The 18379-nt window shown below is 49.1% G+C and overlaps 1 protein-coding gene across 1 annotated transcript in view; it reads right to left on the bottom strand.

The window, feature by feature from the left end:
* LOC116067850 (voltage-dependent P/Q-type calcium channel subunit alpha-1A) overlaps nt 1–18379 on the bottom strand; it is a 97874-nt gene that overhangs the window by 76350 nt on the left and 3145 nt on the right. Inside the window, exons 3-9 of the mRNA XM_031336867.1 lie at nt 13287–13496; nt 9015–9127; nt 6743–6855; nt 6504–6635; nt 6071–6143; nt 2211–2328; nt 2016–2083 (exon numbers count right to left, since the gene is read on the bottom strand). Of these exons, the coding sequence (XP_031192727.1) occupies nt 2016–2083; nt 2211–2328; nt 6071–6143; nt 6504–6635; nt 6743–6855; nt 9015–9127; nt 13287–13496 (827 nt within the window). The remainder of the gene's footprint in view (nt 1–2015; nt 2084–2210; nt 2329–6070; nt 6144–6503; nt 6636–6742; nt 6856–9014; nt 9128–13286; nt 13497–18379) is intronic.

The raw sequence follows: 18379 nt of genomic DNA, 5'->3' as shown, positions 1-18379 counted from the left end.
TGAGTTCGAGGCCAGCCTGGTCTACAGAGTGAGTTCCATGACAGCCAGGGCTACACAGAGAAACCCTGACTCAAAAAACCAAAAAAGAAAAAAAGAAAAAAGAAAAAAATGTGTCTAATTTCTAGCCTGCTTCTACAACTTGAATCCGTGTTCCACCAGGGCAGGGACTGTTGTCTGTCTTGTTCACTGTGATCTCCCTGGCTTTGAGGCCGGGGCTGTGCTCACTGTAGGTACTCAGTCCATGATTACTGGATGAGGCATGGTATCTGTAAAATGGAGCTCAGACAAGTCCCTTCCCTTGCTTGAGGATTACAACAGTGTGAACCAGGTGTCCATCCACACGGATGAAGGGGAAGACTGGGGTCTGCAGGGGGATGGCCACCTTCACTTTGGAGTGTAGCTGGCCTGACTTCCCATGCTAGCCTCCTATATCTTGGATGAGCTCATGGCTGGATCGGCCTGTGGTGACACATGCCAGCCAGCTTCATGGTGGCTGAACTCTTGGCTTTGTGCCTGGGGTGGGAGACTTCTGCTCTTCCCTGCCGGAGGTGGGGCTGGGAAATTCTCCCTCCCTCCTGCCAGGGCCACCAGATGGAAGCTTGGCAGCCCCTACCCCTGTAGCCTTGTAGTCTTGGGTTCTGAGGCACTGGGGATGACATTGTGAAGCTGAAGCTCGGCATGGCGGGGGGTGGGGGGGAGGCGGGGCGGGGGCCCTCCAGGGCTGGGAGTGGGACTCTGCCTGCAAGCGTTGTGTATTAATTCTGCAGAGCTAGCCACGACTGCAGGGAAGATGGTCCCTGTCCCCGACACCTCAAGATTGTACGAAGTACAGTTTCTGTATGTTTTCTTCTCCCAGGAGGATGCACCCATCTCTGGGCACATGGCCTCGACTCATCACCACTGTGTCCAGTGCTTTTTGCACGGTGCATCCATGGCCTATCGCCACCAGGGGGCATGAGCTACTTTGCGGAAAGCCCCCCAAAGCCTGACTTACATGGACCTGAGGACACTTGGGATGCCGGAGGCTGCCCTGAGGGGCATGTGATGCCAGTTTTTCCCCCGGGTAATTCAGCATCACTGATTAGGAGTGAAACCTGGGCTTCATCTCACCTTGTGGCTTTTCTTCCCTGTCCCACCTCTTCTCCTCTGCCCTTTTGTAGGACTCCATCTTTGTTCTTGCAGTTCCTGGTGTATGGCACATGTATCTAGTCTCCCTGGCCCCAGTTTTCCCACATGTGCACTGAGGATATGGGGCTGGAGATATATATATATATATATATATATATATATATATATATTTTTTTTTTTTTTTTTTTTTTTTTTTTTTTTTTTGAAGGAAGACAGGTTCTTCTATGTAGCACAGGCCTTAAACTCACAATCCTCCTGCCTCACCTCTGTGCTCAGTCACGCACCACCACACTGGCTGCATGATGTTTCTTTAAGTAGTGCCTGTAGCTGCCATACCATCAGCGACCATGGATTCTACCTTCCTGACCCTCACTTTTCCCTTCTCTGGAAGGGAGACTAGGGTTGAGCCCGGCACAGGAAGCACCACAGTTCTTTACTCTTGTCCCTTGAGGGCATTTCATCTGGCTAGTTCCTCAGCACAGGGTCACAGGTGGGACCATGAGCCCTCAGACACACCCTGTCTTCCCAGCCAGGCAACCTCTGCCCCCTTGTCTCTGGCTTCCTATCGGCTGTCCCTGGAATGCTCCATGTGGGAGTCAGAAGGAGGGTGAAGTGGGGGAGGGGCGTTCTAGCTCCAGCTCTGCCAGAGGCCCAAGTCACTCCCTGCGCCGTCCTTTGGGTGCAGCTGAATATCTGTCCTCAGTAGCCAGCCACCTTACTGTCCTCTTCCCCTTCTGGGCTACAAACTGTCTTGATAAGGGATGACATGGCTCCAGGAGAGGTGCCCAGTGCTCCCATCCCCAGCATGAGCCCTGACCCAGCCCCCACATCCCTCCAAACCCTGCTGTCATGATCTGCCATGAGCAGGTGGCTACTGTGCCCTCCACCTTGGTGAGCTCCTGGGCATTGGCCAGGTTGTCCACTGCGATAGCCAAGAACACATTCAGCAGGGTGTCTGTATGTCGAGTCAGGGAAAGCAGCTGACGGAAGCACACGGCCTGATGGGGCTGGTGGAGCCTGGGCATTTGGGTCCCGCCTGCTCCGCCCACACCCAGTCTGTCCCCGGTCCCCATGAAGGATACAGTTCCCGAAGAGGGTGAGGACGATGAAGTAGATGGAGAACACCATGCCGCCCTGCACGCCCCCCTGAGACTTGATCCCATCATACATGACCTCATTCCAATCCTCGCCAGTCAGGATCTGAAAGACAGGGACAAACACACAGCCCCTCTCAGCCACCAGCTCATAGGAGCCACAGCTTCCGCCACAACTGTCAGCCCAACCCCAGTCCAGGTCTTCAGCGACCCCTTGGGAACTCCCATCTCTGTGCCTGTGGCTGGGGCTCTCAGCTTGGCTGTGGGAAATAGGGGACTTGGGTGTCTCATGGCTTGCTGTTATCCCGTCTTCTCTGATGTGACAGAAGTGTTCACTCTGGACTGAATGGGTCCCTGTCAAGTTCCAAGGCAGAAAGAAGCTCAGCTCGGGGTGAGTTGGTATTTGGCAATTTAACAAGACCCTGTCACTAACAACAAACAACACTTTAAAAAGGCAGGATCCTGGGGATGGAGCTGGGTGCCAGCATCCCTGCCTAGCTCATTTGCCAGTGGTAATGGGACCTGTGAGGTAGGGTCCCATGGGGTCAAGAGGGTGAAGCCTGTATTCCTGCTTGGAGGAGAAGGAGGGAGAGGAGGGGAGGAGGAGGAAGAGGAAGAAAAGGAGAAGGATGAAGAGGAAGAAAGGGAGGAGGAAGAGGAGGAGGAGGAGGAGGTGGGGAGGAGGAGGAAGAGGACAAGAAGGAAGAGGAAGAAATGGAGGAGGAGGAAGAGGAGGAGGAGGAGGAGGTGGGGAGGAGGAGGAAGAGGAGGACGGAGGTTTGGGGATGCAGCTCAGTAGATGTGGCAAGTGCAGAGCACGTGTCTAACATGTACAAAGCCAGCGATTCTATCCCTAGGACCACATAAACCAGGTATTGGTGGCACAAACCTGTCATACTAGCACTGGGGAGATGGACAGGAGGATGAATTGAGGGACAGTCTTAGCTATACGGCTAGCATGAGGGTGGGCTATATGAGACTCTCTCTCTCTCTCTCTCTCTCTCTCTCTCTCACACACACACACACACACACACACACACACACACACACACAGAGAGAGAGAGAGAGAGAGAGAGAGAGAGAGAGAGAGAGAGAGAGAGAGAGAGAGAGAGAGAAATGAAAAAGGGGTAATTTATGGAGCAAGATTCCACTGTGAATAGTTGGTGTTCAGTCTTCTAAGATGAGGGAGCTAAGGTGTTTAGCTCACTCATGGCAGTGCACAAAGGCAGGTCACACAGGCAGGGGCAGTCCCTCTATGATGAACATGGAGAAGACTGAGGGGATATCAGGCTTTTTGTTCACATGCACACGAGTGTGTGTGTGTGTGTGTTTAAGGCTGGTTGCCCTCAAACTCCCAGAATAACTAAGGGCGACCTTGAATACTGACCCCCCTGTATGACAGGCATGTGACACCATGCTCTAAAGAGACATCTGAGCAGTGCTCAAATGCTTAAAAAACATGGTGGTATGATGTGAGTTTACATAAATAAGGTCAGCACAGTCTCATTCAGAGAGACTAAAAAGTTGACATGAAGGATACAATGGCTGCTTAGAGGCAGGAGAGGGAGTGTAGAGTCCGTCTCAGTTTACAGACTGGTGTGGCACTTTGGGCTCTGTGCTGGTGCTGAGTCTAGGGGCCCTGTATGCTGCATCAGCACTGTGTTGCGCCACAGGCTCCCGCCCTAAATAATCATCTAATGTCCTTTAAAAAGAAAGTTTTCCCTCCCTTTTAAAAAAATAAATATTTTAATTTTAATTATGTGTATGTGTGTGAGTCTCTGTGGGTTTGTGCATGAGACTATAGTGTCCTCAGAGGCTGGAAGAGGGCATCAGATCCCTTGGAGCTGGATGTATAAGTGGTTGTGAGCCACTGACATGGGTCCTGGGAACTGAGCTCTGGCTCTTTGAGCAGTACATGCTCTCTCTCTCTCTCCTCCCTCTCCCTCTCCCTCTCCCTCTCCCTCTCTCTCTCTCTCTCTCTCTCTCTCTCTCACACACACACACACACACATGCCATAGTGTTAGTGTGAAGAACAGAAGACAAAATGTAAGTGTCAGTTCTCTCCTTCCACCATATGAGTGCCAGAGATAGGACTCAACCTGTCAGGCTTGGGAATAATCACCTTTGCCTACTGAGACATCTCATTGGTCCATCTGTCTGTCTGTCTGTCTGTCTGTCTATCTATCTATCTATCTATCTATCTATCTATCTATCTATCTATCTATCTATCTATCTATCTATCACTTATCTATTATCAGGGTCCCACTATGTAGACCAGGCTGGCCTCAAACTCAGAGAGATCCACCTGCTTCTGTTTCCCAAGTGCTGGGATTGAAGGCCTATATTACCACATGCAGCCCTCCTGTCTTAAAATAAAAACAACAAAACAAAACAAGAAAAAAACCACCCCAATTTCTTTCCTTCTATTCCTAGTCTCCTGAGGATGAAGGAAATAGGAAGGAATTCTAGAATTTTCCTCTGCTGTGGCCAGGCTTCTCAGCCTGGCACTGTTAGTCCAGGGTGGATCATTTTCTGGGAGGAGCAACCCATGCCCTTCCCACTGCTGAACATCCCTGGCCTCTGATAACCAGATGCCAACGTCATCTGCTTACCCCCAATAGGTATGACCATCAACAGAGTCTGCAGACCATCAACAGGGTCTGCGACAATCAATCAACAGAGCCTGCACAATCATCAGCAGGGTCTGTACAGTCAGCGAGGTCTGCAGACGGTGTCCCTGTCCTGGGAGGAGCTTGGGCCTGCCAATCATCTGCTCTCTGGCTCAGCTTTGCTTCACAGCTGTCCTCTCTGAAGCCAGCCTTGCGGTCTTACTTAGAAACTGCTAGCTTATTAAGAAAAGGAAGGGTGGAGGCCATGTTCTCTACATACTCTGTTCTCTCCCAAAGAAGAAAATCAATTTGAGTATGTTAGAGATCTCTGATGGGCCAGTCTCCAAGCCTCAAGGTAGGTGCCCTAAAAGGAGGCAAGCCTCCTTGTCCTGGAACATGTGGAGACTCCAGCTTTGGAGATAGGTAGATGTATCAACCAAGCCTTCCCCTTTTCGTTTTGGGTGGGGTCTTACAGCCTGGCTGTGAACTGGAGCTCCTTCAGTCTCAGCCCCCTGAGTGTTAGGATTACCAGTGTGTGACATTACCCTGGGTTCTCTTTTCTTCTTGGCTTCCCTTCTCCCCTTCCTCCCTCCCTCCCCTTCTGTCTTTCTATCTTTCTTTTCTCTCCAACAGTGTCTTATGTAACCCAGGCTGACCCCAAACTCATTGTATACTGAAGATGACCTTGAACTCTTACATCCTCTTGCCCCAGACTCCATGTCCTGGGATAACAGTCCAATGTGCATCATGCTCAACCTACTTTACTGGTTGTATTCTGATACTTAAGTAGCTGGAGCCTGTTGACCTTGGAGGGATGGTCTTGTCCTGGGGAAGAACTTAGCTATTGTTCTTCTGATGTAGAACAGCTCTGTCAGGGTCCTCCTTCCAGTCCTCCCAGCACGGGGCAGACAGTCCACTTCTCCTTCTCAGGAAGACCTCACCAAGGCTCTTCTGTACCCTGACTGGCCCAGGTGCTTTCCCATGTGGTCTGTATAACAGCCTATATGCTATTCATGTGTGTGTATTGTGTTTAGCTGTACTTCATCTGGAATCCCAGGCCTCATGACGTATTAAATAAAAGCTCTAGCACTGAGCTGCATCTCCAGGAACAATAAAAACAAGCATTCCAAAACAGCGGGGAAAGGGAAGAAATGGAGGAATTCAGGGATGCTCTTGGGCTGCTGGGAAGCCCCTGTCCTGTGTTTAGGAGCCTGAATCGGGGCTGAGGAAGTTCATACCTGAAACACAGTCATTATTGCTGCTGGAAAAGTGTCAAAGTTCGTGGGAGGAGTCCCCTCATCAAAATTAAACCTGCAGAAAGCAAGGACATTTTATGTTAGCCCTCCTACTCTGAAGTCCTGGTTCAGCTTCTGGTTTCATGGTAACATCTAGAGTATCTCTGTTTCCCAGGAAGATACTGTGTCTGGTACGCAGAAGCCTACCACCCTCTATGACCATTTGTGTCCTGAGGGTAGTCACAAGATGATGGTCAGCTCAAAGGGGTCAGGGTGTGCATGTGTGTATCTGTTCATGTGTGTATGTATGTGTGTGCATGTGTGTCAGTACATGTGCGCGTGCGTGTATGTGTGTGTGTATATGTGTGTGCGTGTGTGTGATGGAAGCTGAGTAGGAGTTCTGGGTGAGAAGTCCAAGAAGGCAGGCAGTACTTACTGGCCACCGAACAGCTGCATCCCCAAGAGGGCAAAGACAACGATGAACAGGAAGAGGAGGAACAGCAGACTTATGATAGACTTCATGGAGTTGAGGAGGGAGACAACCAGGTTTCTGAGAGATGCCCAGTACCTGCCGACAGAAGCCAAAGTGGGGGTCGGATCAGGCATGCATGGGTGGGCAGGGTGCCCCCCCTCCTCATCCCAAGGTCAGAGTGCTAAGAAACCTCAAAGACTTACTTTGTGACTTTGAAAATTCGCAATAACCTGAGAGCTCGTAACACGCTGATTCCAAAGGATGTACCAGGTTTTATGACAGCCCAGATGACTTCAAAGATGCTCCCAATGATGACCTGTAGCAGAGAGCTCAGTCTCAAGGTCATGGCTGGCCTCAGGACTCCAACGCATTCCCAGAGCCTGAACCAAGTCCAGCCTTCAGGGGCACACGATGGTGTCTGTCTGGAAGGTCTCTGCAAGCTCAGGTTTAGGTTGCTCATTGGAAGTCTATGAAGCTGTTAGGATGTGGGGTCTGGCTGGAGGACCTCTGTCACTAGGGTCAAAAGCCTCTCTTCCTTTATGTTGCTTCTGGCAGGTTTTGTTTCTGTGTTTATTTTTTGAAACAGGGTATCTTGGTGTAGCCCTGGCTGTCCTGGAACTCAGCAATCCGCCTGCCTCTGCCTCCAATTCCTGGGACTAAAGGTGTGCACTGCCACCACCTGGGGATCTGCTACCACCTGTCACCTGTCACCACCTGGGCATCTGTCAGGCATTTTGTCACAGTGACTAATAGATGATGGGCCCCAACTCATCTTTTTCCATTACATTTTTATTTACTGAAGGCTCATTCGGCTAGGTGGTGGTGGTGCACGTCTTTAATCCCAGCACTTGGGAGGCAGAGGCAGGAAGATATCTGTGTTCAAGGCCATCCTGGTCTATAGAGCAAAATCAGGACAGCCAGGGCTACACAGAGAAACCCTAGCCCCATAAAACAAGCAAACAAACAAACTTACAACCCAAACCCTCACATATCTCTGCTATCCTAGCACTTGAGAAGCTGAGGTAGGAGTTGGAGGTAGCAAGCTTGGACTACAGAGAGAAACAGTTTTTTCTACACACACACACACACACAGACATGAAACAGACTACAAAATTAACCCTCTGAGTGCACAGCTCAGAGGCATCCACAGGAGCCCACTGTTGTCTACATAACTCCAGCCCAGATTACAGCAGCAGAAGGCCCCACCCACTCAGGCCCCACCCACGGGGTCTGAGCCTCAGTGCTGATGTCTGTGGCTCTGCCTACTTGGCCACTTCATAGAAATGGAATTAGATATTATGTATCCTTAGATTTCTGGGTTTCTTCAGGGTTCTCTTGCCCTATCATTTAAATTTATATTTATTTATTTTAAAATTACTTATTTGTTGTTATTAATATGATTGGGTGTGTGTGCCACAATCTTCCTGTGGAGGGCAGAGGACAACCTGCAGGAGTTGGTTCTCTTCTTGCACCATGTGGGTTCTGGGAGTTGAACTCAGGTAAGTAGGCTTGGCAGCAAGCACCTTTACTGACTGAGCCATCTTGCTGGCCCAAGATCTCTTTGTAAAAAACAGAGTGTCATGTAGCCCAAGCTGGCCTTGAACTATAAAGCACACACTAATCTTGAATGATATAGTCCAGCCTGGCCTTGATCTCTTGATCCTTCTGTCTCTACCTCACAAGTACAGGGATTAAAGGTGCCTGCTACTATGTCTAGCCTAGGTTTTAAAAAAAAAAATTCATTTTTGTTTTATGTGCTTGCATGTGTGTCTGTGTGAGAGCCCCTGGAAGAACAATCATAGACAGTTGTGAGTCAACATGTGGAAATTGAACCTGGGTCCTACGAAGAGCAGTCAGTGCTCTTAACTGCTGAGCCATCTCTCCACTCTCCAGCTCCTATTTTCTTTTCTTCCTTTTTTTTCCTTTTTTCTTTTTTCTTTTTAGACAGGGTTTCTCTATGTAGCCCTGGCTGTACTGGAACTCACTCTGTAGACCAGGCTGGCCTCAGACTCAGAGATCTGCCTGCCTCTGCCTCGCAAGTTCTGGGATTAAAGGCGTGTACCACCACTGCCTGGCTGCCTTGAGATTTAAAATTAGAAATTAGTTCCATTCTTCACTCACAGCAGAACCACTGGGTTTCCTATCTTAACTTTCCTAAGATAGCTTAAGCTGTCCCAACTTGGTGACAGCAGCTGTGTGTCCTTGATGCCCCCCTCCTTCTTTCCTGCTCACCACACATCCAGAGGTGACCATATCAGCATCACCACCACCACCACCACCACCATCACCGCCGCCGCCACTGCCACCCACGGCCGCGGCCACCTTCACCGTCACCACCACCGTCACTGCCACCACCGCCACCCCCATCACTACCACCTCCACCACCCGGCTTCCTCCCCTTTACTATGAAGTCCCCAGGTATCAGTCATTGCTGATGAGATGCAGAGCAAGGGGCTGAGAAAACGCAATACTCACCCCACAGTCAAAGCAGTTGAAGGAAGAGTGGAAGTAAGGCCGCGTCCCGAGCCCGTACATTTTTATAAACATTTCGGACATAAAGAGTCCTAAGAAAATGAATTCTGCATAGTCTAGAAGGGAAAGGAAGAAGCTTGGCTCAGGCTGTGGGGAAGGTCCCACACCTCTGTCCTTCTTGTGTCTCCCTGGCAGGCAGGGAGGAAGATAGGACACTCCGTATATCACAGCACAGATTCTTTCTCCATGGCTTCAGTTTCTCTTCTGCAACAGAACAGGACCCACTGTTTCCAATCTCCTAACAACCATCCAAATGTAGGCCAGTCTTGAAAGAGTGAGAGAAAACCCAGTGTGTATTCAGCGAACAGTTCTTACCCTGGTCTGATGGGGAAAGTTGGGTGTGGGATAATGCTAGGGACCAAGTCTTTGTGTTGACTGATGGATCTCCGTGTGGCTTATTACATTTAGTGAGGTACTAACTGGATTTCAGGTACAGCCAAACATATGTGGAATGCCTGCCTGGAACTAGACAGTGAGAGGCGGAGGGCCTTGAATCAGCAGTGGAAAGCCAGTCTAGAATCCCCACAGTGAGGCCCTGGGGGTGTGGCTTAGTGGTAGAGCCTCTGCCTAGAATTCCCCAGTGGAGAGTTCAGTGATTGAGTGCCAGCCCAGCAGTGTAAAACCCTGGGCTCCATTTCTGCACTGCAGCCAACAAAACAAAACAGCAGGTAAAAGGAAGTTAAAGAAAAGGAAAGACTGAGGATTCAAAGTAATCTCTACAAACTTCATGATTATGGCTCCAGAGCCAGAGCTAGTTCAGTTCTGTTGGATAACTGCCTGCCATGGTTTGAATGTCTGTAATCTCTACAAACTTCATGATCACGGCTCCAGAGCCAGAGCTAGTTCTGTTCTGTTGGATAACTGCCTGCCATGGTCTGAATGTCTGTGCTCCTCTCTGGAAATCTGCCATAATTTGCTTATTGAGGCACAGGGTCTCTCTACCTAGTCTTGGCATTCCTCTGTAGACTAGGCTAGCTTGAAACTCACAGGGATCTTCCTCCCCTGCCTCCCTAGTGTTGGGATTAAAGGTATGCCCCACACCTGGCTCTAAAACCCACACGGAGAGTTATTCCCCAAAGGAAGTGGTTCCCGTGGTATATAAAGCTGCTGGAACAGTGCAAGATGGCTGAAGAGGAACCAAGCCTTCGAGCCAGCCCTGTGAACACCACCAGATGTGCCTATAAAGGGGCTTGATGTAGGTGTTCATCTTCTGGCTTTTTTATTCAACCTTCCCAGAGGACAGGGCATTGAGGGCAGAGAAAAACTTCCCAGTAGACAACCAAGCCTCCATGAATGCCATATGTAGACATCTCAGGCTCCAGAAATTCAAGAAAGAAAATGTCTGTAGTTTTTAATTTACCCAGCCTCAGGTATTTTGTTACAGCAGTATGGATTAACTAAGATGATTGTCAAGAGCCCGAGCTAGGTCATGCTTTAGGAGGTGCTTTGAATTGATTTCTAAATATCTCTTATTGCTATTTCTTGTCAAAGCTTGCCTTGGTTTGTCGGATCCTCAGAAGCTCCTTATTTTGGGGAGAGACTCTTTGTGTTGAAGACAGAGCAGCTAGGGAAGCAGATCTGCTTATAACATCCTGCCCCTCTGAGATATAGTAGGGTAGCTCTATGAGGACAGAAGTCTCTGAGATGCTTGCCCCTTAGTTACCATGGAAGCATGGGAGTTAGTAACACACAACACCAGAGCACTGGAGAACCTTCTATCAGGTTCACACAGAGATTACAAGACCTGGGTACTCATCTCATTGACCCCAAGGGGGCTCCCTTGTTCTGGTCAGCAGTCCTTCAAAACTGAGCTACATCTTCCAGTCACACTGCTTCATCCTTTGTGGCTTACAGATTGCCTTAGGACTGAAGGCCTCTGATCAATGGATTACAGTCTGGATCTACGGGTAGGACAGGCATTGAGATGTCACAGACTCCACCATCAGACACTGGTTGGATTTAGGAATGCAATTGCCTGGGTTCAAATCCTGGATTCGTCCTTTATAAGCTCTGTGACCTGGGAAAAGTTCCTTCACCTCTCTGTCTTTTTTCGTAACTGGAAAACAGGGTTAACTAAAAGATGTCTACACACCAAAGCCTCCAGGCAGGAAGCCCTAATCCCCTGTTTCCATAACCAGGGCAGACTGCAAGATGATTAGTGGAGGAAAATAGGCAAGTAAAAATAGTGTACAAGGAGAGGTCGTATCGAGAAATAACAAGCCCTTGTTCACACGGCTCCGGAGGGACCAGACGCAATTAGGCAGCGTGGAAGGAGGTCAGGCTCAGATAAAGAACGGTCCCCTTGGGGTGTCCTGTGGGGTAAGACAACAGGCCTGGGACCACGGAGGTTCAAGGAATCAGTCCTCTGAAACACAATCTGGGACTTTCTAGGTCAAAGGCATGACTATCCCTTATAGCTGTCCTAGGCCACTCTGAACAAGGGCAGCAAGCAGCTCAGAACGACTCTGGGAGGCAGAAAAATGTTTAGTAGTTCTCAAGGGAGCTTCAGAGGCGAGCCAGGGGGTCCACACCCTTGTCAGGCCCACATCCTTTTCTGATGATTCCTTAGAGTTTTTCTGGGCCTGGGGGCTCCCACCTTCCAAGGCCCATGCTCAGTTTAGGTAAATCCTGAAAATCTGGGTAGAGGCTAGAGGACAAACCCCCCAAGGGTCCTCCTGGCTTGGCTGACAAAGTTAGATGTGCCCACATGTGTTAGAGGGGTTTTCTAAAAATGAGCCCTGGGTAGATGGGAGGCAAAAGAAACAGGAAGAGAGGAGAGAGAGAGAAGTAGAAGTTTGAACAAAGAAGGGAGTCGGGGTCAGGGGTCTAGAATCCCCTAGTGTGGGTTGTGAGTGTGGCTCAGTGGTTAGAGCCCCTGCTCACTACATGTAAATCCCAGAGTTCTGTCTCTAGTACTCAGAGGAGGGGAGGGAGAGGCCGTCACTATCTGCAGGGCACATGCAGTTCTAAGGTTCCTGACTTGAAAGTTCGTATCACATGGACATTCTGAGTCATGCTCGCAGGGTTAAACACACGATACTGTCTCTGTGTGGCTCTCTCGTGGTCTGTCTTCTGTCTCCTCCACCTGCACTTCATCAGTATTCCTGTGTCTCACTTAGAAACAGCAGCCTGGGGGCTGGAGAGATGACTCAGCGGTTCAGAGCACTAGCTGCTCTTCCAGAGGTCCAGAGTTCAAATCCCAGCAATCACATGGTGGCTCACAACCATCCGTAATGAGATCTGACGCCCTCTTCTGGTGTGTCCAAAGCAGCTACAGTGTACTTACATATAATAAATAAATAAATCTTTAAAAAAGAAAGAAAGAAAGAAAGAAAGAAAAAGAAACAACAGCCTGACTCCTGGCTTTGGACTCTCAGGACTGAGAGGAAGACAGGCTGGGCAAGGCTGGTTGTGTTCTGTATCCCTTTCAAAGGTTTGTGTCACTGGAGGCTGGACTATAGAGTGGGAACGGTGTCCTTGCTGCCTGCCTGCCTTACTCTGAGTCAGTCAGTCTGTCTGTCTGTCTGTCACTGCCTATAGCTTGCTGTCTCTGTTTTTGCATTTATATCTATTTCTACCTGTCTCTAACTTTCTGCATGTCTTTTTGTTTTACTACTGTGTGTGCATGCATGTGTGCGTATGCATGTGTGCACGCACACACACGTGTGTATGTGTGTGTATGTGTGTGCATGACCGTGACAACAGTGCTCCTGCGGAGTTAGAGGGCTTTTGGGAATCCGTTTTCACTTTCTATCGTGTGGGTTTTGGAAATCAACTCATGTTTCCAGGCTTGACACCTGAGCCATCTAGCCAGTTCCTATCTCTTTTCTTTTCTTTTCTTTTCTTTTCTTTTCTTTTCTTTTGATGTCTGTCTGTCTGTGTGTCTGTCTTAGCTCCCTGGCTGTAAGTGTGACCACAGGCTCTGCAACACATTCCTTCCAACCCCAGATCATTCACCTGGAGGTTCTGCCAGAGCTAAGCCAACGCAGGTAGCATCATGCCCTTGACCCTGACAGACCATGGGCTACCGAACGCTTCTGTCTTTGCTCCCTTAGCTGCCTCGGGTCTCCTGCTAACACCAGCCTAAAGCAGGCACCATTTGTGGCAGCAGCTGCGTGGCCCCTGTTTCAGCTGCCGACAAGGCCATAGGCAAGGGCAGGTTCAGGAAGGGCCAAGAAAGCCAGCAGAGAGCAAATGTCTGAGAGTCGCACTCACAGAGGAAGTCGGAGAGCCACTCTGGCTGGTTGTAGTGGACGATGGCGACGCACAGCGTGTTGAGGGCTACCAGACTGAGCACGGTCCAGTAGAAGGCCTGAGTTTTGACCATGCGGCGGATGTAGAAACGCATTCTTCTCTCCTTTTTGTGAAAAAAAGTTGAGTTCTCCAGCTTGGCACTTTTGATGCTGGCTCTGGCGAAGGGAGACCCTGTCAGGGAAAGGATGGAGAGGGTGAGACCCGGGATGGTCCTCAGTGTGGAAGCCACATGAGAGGGCAAGAGGGAGGGAACAGGGTGCGCTGCTGAGAACTCTCAGTATGGGAGTTCCATGCTCCAAAGCCTCCCAGGCTGAGGGGTGACGGATCGGATCCTGGCTTTCCCAAGTGCGCAGTGTGGTCTTTCCACTTGCAGCATTATGTGGCTGTGTGGGGCTTGTTGCTTTTTAGATGTTCGGATTAGGGGGTCTCCTTAATGGTGAGCTGCTCTTACTAGGCACCGAGCTGGAGACAAGATGAAGGCGGAATGAATTTCCACCCATGTGAAAGCTGCCACTCAAGGAAAACACACATTAAACAGATATTTGGGGCCAGGGGATGGCTCAGTCAGTAAGTGCTTGTCCCCAAACCACAAAGATCCAAGTTCAACCCCAAAACTCATACCAAACCTGGACCAAGTGGAGGACACTTGTAATCCTAGTGCTGTGACAGGAGACTCACTGGCCAACCAGTCTAGCCTAGTCAGTGAGCTCCAGGCTGGTGAGACGTCAGATCTCTAGGGAGGTGGGCGGGGTGCCTGAGGACACCACCTCAGGCTGTCCCCCCACCTCCAAATGCATGTGCACCCACCCAGACATAACAGGTGAGCGACACAGCAGGACTCCGTATCCTGCTCTGGCCTCTACGTGCAGGCAAGGTGCACACACGTGGATGTATGCACACCAGATACACTAGACATTTCTTTTATGTGAATGGATATAATAATTATTTCTAAATATTTAAAAATAAGTATTTATTTTCATGTGGTGTGTGTTTATTTGTGTGTGTGTGTGTGTGTGCGTGCAGATGTACACAGATGTGCCATGTGTATACAGATGCTCATGAGGCCAGAAGAAGACCAGGGTTATGGTGGCCATGGCCACCTGATGTGGGTATGGGAAGTGAATTCAGGTCCATTCCATGCTTTAAAACCTCAGGCATCTCTCCAGGCCCCAAATGTAACAACTAATATAGACTTCTCCTACATAGGCTTCCCTTTTCTCATACTCTCTATATTCTGCATCTTATTTATTCCTTTGTTTCTTTACTTTTTTGACAGTGTCAAGATTGGAACTCAGGGCCTTGTACACAGAAGGCATGCACAGCCATGGCCTCCACCTTTAAAAAATAATTCCATCTACCGGGCGGTGGTGGTGTGTGCCTTTAATCCCAACACTTGGGAGGCAGAGGCAGGCAGATTTCTGAGTTCGAGGACAGCCTGGTCTACAAAGTGAGCTCCAGGACAGCCAGGACTATACAGAGAAACCCTGCCTCGGAAAAAAAAATCCATCTAAGAAATGTTTTTAAGTTACATTTTACACAAGTAGATACAAACTGAAGATAATTGTGGATTACAGAATTAGATTTTAATATTTGTATGTGCATGTGTGTCAAGTATGTGTGTGAGTGTGTGTGCCCATACTGACCAGCAGAGGATACATGAGTGTGTATGTGCATGTGCATGAGTGTGTGTGTGCCCACACTGACCAGCAGAGGATACATGAGTGTGTATGTGCATGTACGTGTGCATGAGTGTGTGTGTGCCCACACAGGCCAGCAGAGGATACATGAGTGTGCATGTGCATGTGCATGAGTGTGTGTGTGTGTGTGCCCACACAGGCCAGCAGAGGATACATGAGTGTGTATGTGCATGTGTGTGTGCATGAATGTGTATGTGTGTGTGTGAGTGTGTGTGCGTGCCCACACAGGCTAGCAGAGGTTACCAGATACCCTAGAGCTAGGCTGTTGTGAACTTCCCTATGTAGGTGCAGGAATGGAGGCAGTCTTACAAGAGCAGTGAGCCTTCTTGCTACTGCACTGTCAGCAGCCTCTGCAGGTGGTCTGCTGTAGCATGGCTACACTGTAGCCTGGCTAGCTTGTGCCAGTGACCATGTGTGTTACACTACTCTTATGGTTCCCACCTTAAATGTTTCCAGCCTCTTAGCATAAATGGGAGGTGATGGACCCCATGATGGGCCTAGAGTGCTGTGCTGGTTGCTTTTCGGTCAGTTTGACAAATTTAGACATGTCTGGAAAGAGGAAATCTTAACTGAGAAAATGTCTCCATAAGATTGGCCCATAGGCAAGTCTGTGGGGCATTTTCTTACAAGTTGGTGTGGGAGGAAGGGCCCAGCTCACTGTGGGCAGTGCTACCCTTGGGTTTATAAGAAAGCAGGCTGAGCAAGCCAGAGGAAGCCAGCTAGTAAGCAGCACCTCTCCGTGGCCTCTGCATTGGCTTCCGTCTTGAGCTCCTGTCCTGACTTATTTCTGACCTCCCTCTCTGTTCCCTGCTGCTACGACGGAAGCAGCGGCTTCTGCAACACAACGGGGACAGAAATGAGTGACAGTTGACAGGAACCTTCCAGCTATGAGTTGGAATCATCCTTCCCTCCCTCCTTACAAGTTGATGACCTCAGGTGTATGGCAGTGACAGAAAACCAATACACCCACACAATTTCTTTTGCCTCTCAGCTTGCATGTGGTGTGTGTGCAGGTGTGCATGTATGTGTGCATGTGCGCTCATACATGTGTGCATACCTACATGATTTTGAGTTCTTATGTCTGTGTACATATGTGCCCATGGAAGCCAGAGGTCTTCAGGTACCATCCACATTTTTTTTTTTGAGGCAGGGTTTGGAACTTGCTTTCTAGGTTAGATTGTCCAGCCAGAGCCTCAGGGGTGCACCTGTCTCCATCTTCTCCATGCATGCACCATTACACCCAACTCTCTGTACATGGATGCTGGAGGATGAAACTCAGGCCCCAGGCTTGCACGGGCAGTACTCTAGCCACTAAGCCATCTTCCCAGCATCTGTAGCCATTTTAAAGTATGTAACACACTGCTACACATTGTCTGACCACATCTTACAGTGAAGGAACTTGTCTTTCTAGCAGACGTCTTATCCCCGTCCAGGTCCCCTTCCTCCTTCCACAGTCAGCTCCCCAGGGTCAGAGACCCTGCTCAGGGATGCTCACCCACTAATTCACAGCACAGTGGGGCCAGTGAAGAAGCACAACCATAGGGTTTCCTTCTCAGAGCTTTGGGATCCCAGATATCCCTTCTGGGCAATCTAGGACGCTCATGGTTAGCATAGGGTCTCCTCCTTTGGGGTTGAACAGATTTGCTGGCTGGGTGAAACCCACCATGGGATATCAAACCACAGACTGTGTTTGGGATCCATTTAAAAAGTTGAAAGACATCTTTGCTTTCAAATGTTTTCTGTGTATACAAAGTGACACGTGTGTATGCATTCACAGGCATGGTACTTAGATGGGGGACAGCTTTGGACGCCATCCTTACCTTCTACCTTGTTTGAGAAGGGTTTTTGTTTATTGTTTGTTTGAGACAGGGTCTTACTATGTAGCTCTGGCTGGCCTGGAACTCACTAAGTATACCAGTGTGGTCTTGAACTCACAGAGATCCATCTGCCTCTGTCTCCCACTGCTGGTATTAGAGTGTGTGCCATCATTCCCACTGAAATCGGCTCCTTTTTGTTGTTTCATGCTGGCTGGCCTTTAAGTTTCTGGGAGTGCATCTGTCTTTGCACTGATGTGCTAGAGCTTCACACACATGCTACTGACTCTGGCTTTCCATGGGCTCTGAGATTCAAATTCAAGTCCTCATGCTTGCAAGGCAAGGTTTTACCCCCCTAAGTCATCCCCTCAGCCCTCACAGACTTTTAAATTTGTTTGGTTTTAGGGTGCTAAGAGTAGGACCAGGTGCCTGTGCATTCTCAGCAAGTGCCCCTGGGGTCCCCACTCTGGCCTGTGCATGCATTTAGTTATACATTAGAAGCAGTTCTGCCAGAGAACTAACAATAGGCAAAGGGGCTGGATTTAGAGCTATGTAGAAGAGCAGACTTCCCAAGGCACTCACCAGGCAGTGCTCTTAGCTCTGCAAAAGCGAGAAAACAAATAATAAAATTGCATAGACAGTAGGCCAAGGAATTGCTCTATAATCAAATAATGCCAAGTGACATAGGATAAATAAACAGGAACATCACTGATTTGTGCCCCCACCAAGAGCATCCGAGAGCCTCAGTTTCCCCTTATCCTCGTCAGCATGGGGTTGGGTCAAGTTTTCATGTTTGTCAGAATGAAGGATTAAGACCAGAATCTCACTAGGAATGGGCACCCTTCTAATTCACAAGGTCTCAACTTGGGTTCCCAAGTACACAACAATAGGGACAAAGGTGCTTGCTGGTTATGATAAACAAAGCATAAAGTGGGGCTTACAAGATGGCACAGTGGCTGAAGGGGCCTGCCTCTGAGCCTGATGACTTGAGTTTAATCTCTAGGACCCACAAGTTGTCTTCCAGCTTCCATATACATATGGTGACATGCATGCCTACACATATACACATAAACACACATACATTTGTTGTTTTTGTTTTTGTTTTTTGAGACAAGGTCATATTAGATAGCCTTGGCTGACCTGGATCTCTAAATAGATCAGGCCAGCCTCAAACTCACAGAGATCTACTGGCCTCTGCCTCTGTCTGCTGGGATTAAAGCCTCCACATCGGACTAAACTTACTTTTACTTTAGGTGTATGAGTGTTGTCTGCATGTGTAGCTGGGGAGGCCAGAAAAGAATATCAGATTCCCCTAGAGCTGGAGTTACAGGTGAGGGTAGCCACCGCGTGAGTGCTGAGAACTGAACTCTGGTCCTCTGCGAGAGCAGCCAGTGCTCATAACCTCTCCATTCTCTACAGGGCTTTTCGGGGAGTAGTCGGCCAGGCATGGTGAACACCTTAAATGCCAGCACTAGAGAGGCAGAGGCAGGTATATCTCTGTGAGGTCTGAGACAGAGTTACACAGGGAGACTATGTGACAAAA

Source organism: Mastomys coucha, unplaced genomic scaffold (genome assembly GCF_008632895.1).
Source record: "Mastomys coucha isolate ucsf_1 unplaced genomic scaffold, UCSF_Mcou_1 pScaffold22, whole genome shotgun sequence".
NCBI classification, from domain to species: Eukaryota; Metazoa; Chordata; class Mammalia; order Rodentia; family Muridae; genus Mastomys; species Mastomys coucha.
Note: the sequence above shows the minus strand (reverse complement) of the source record. Positions and strands in the feature narration are given on the sequence as shown.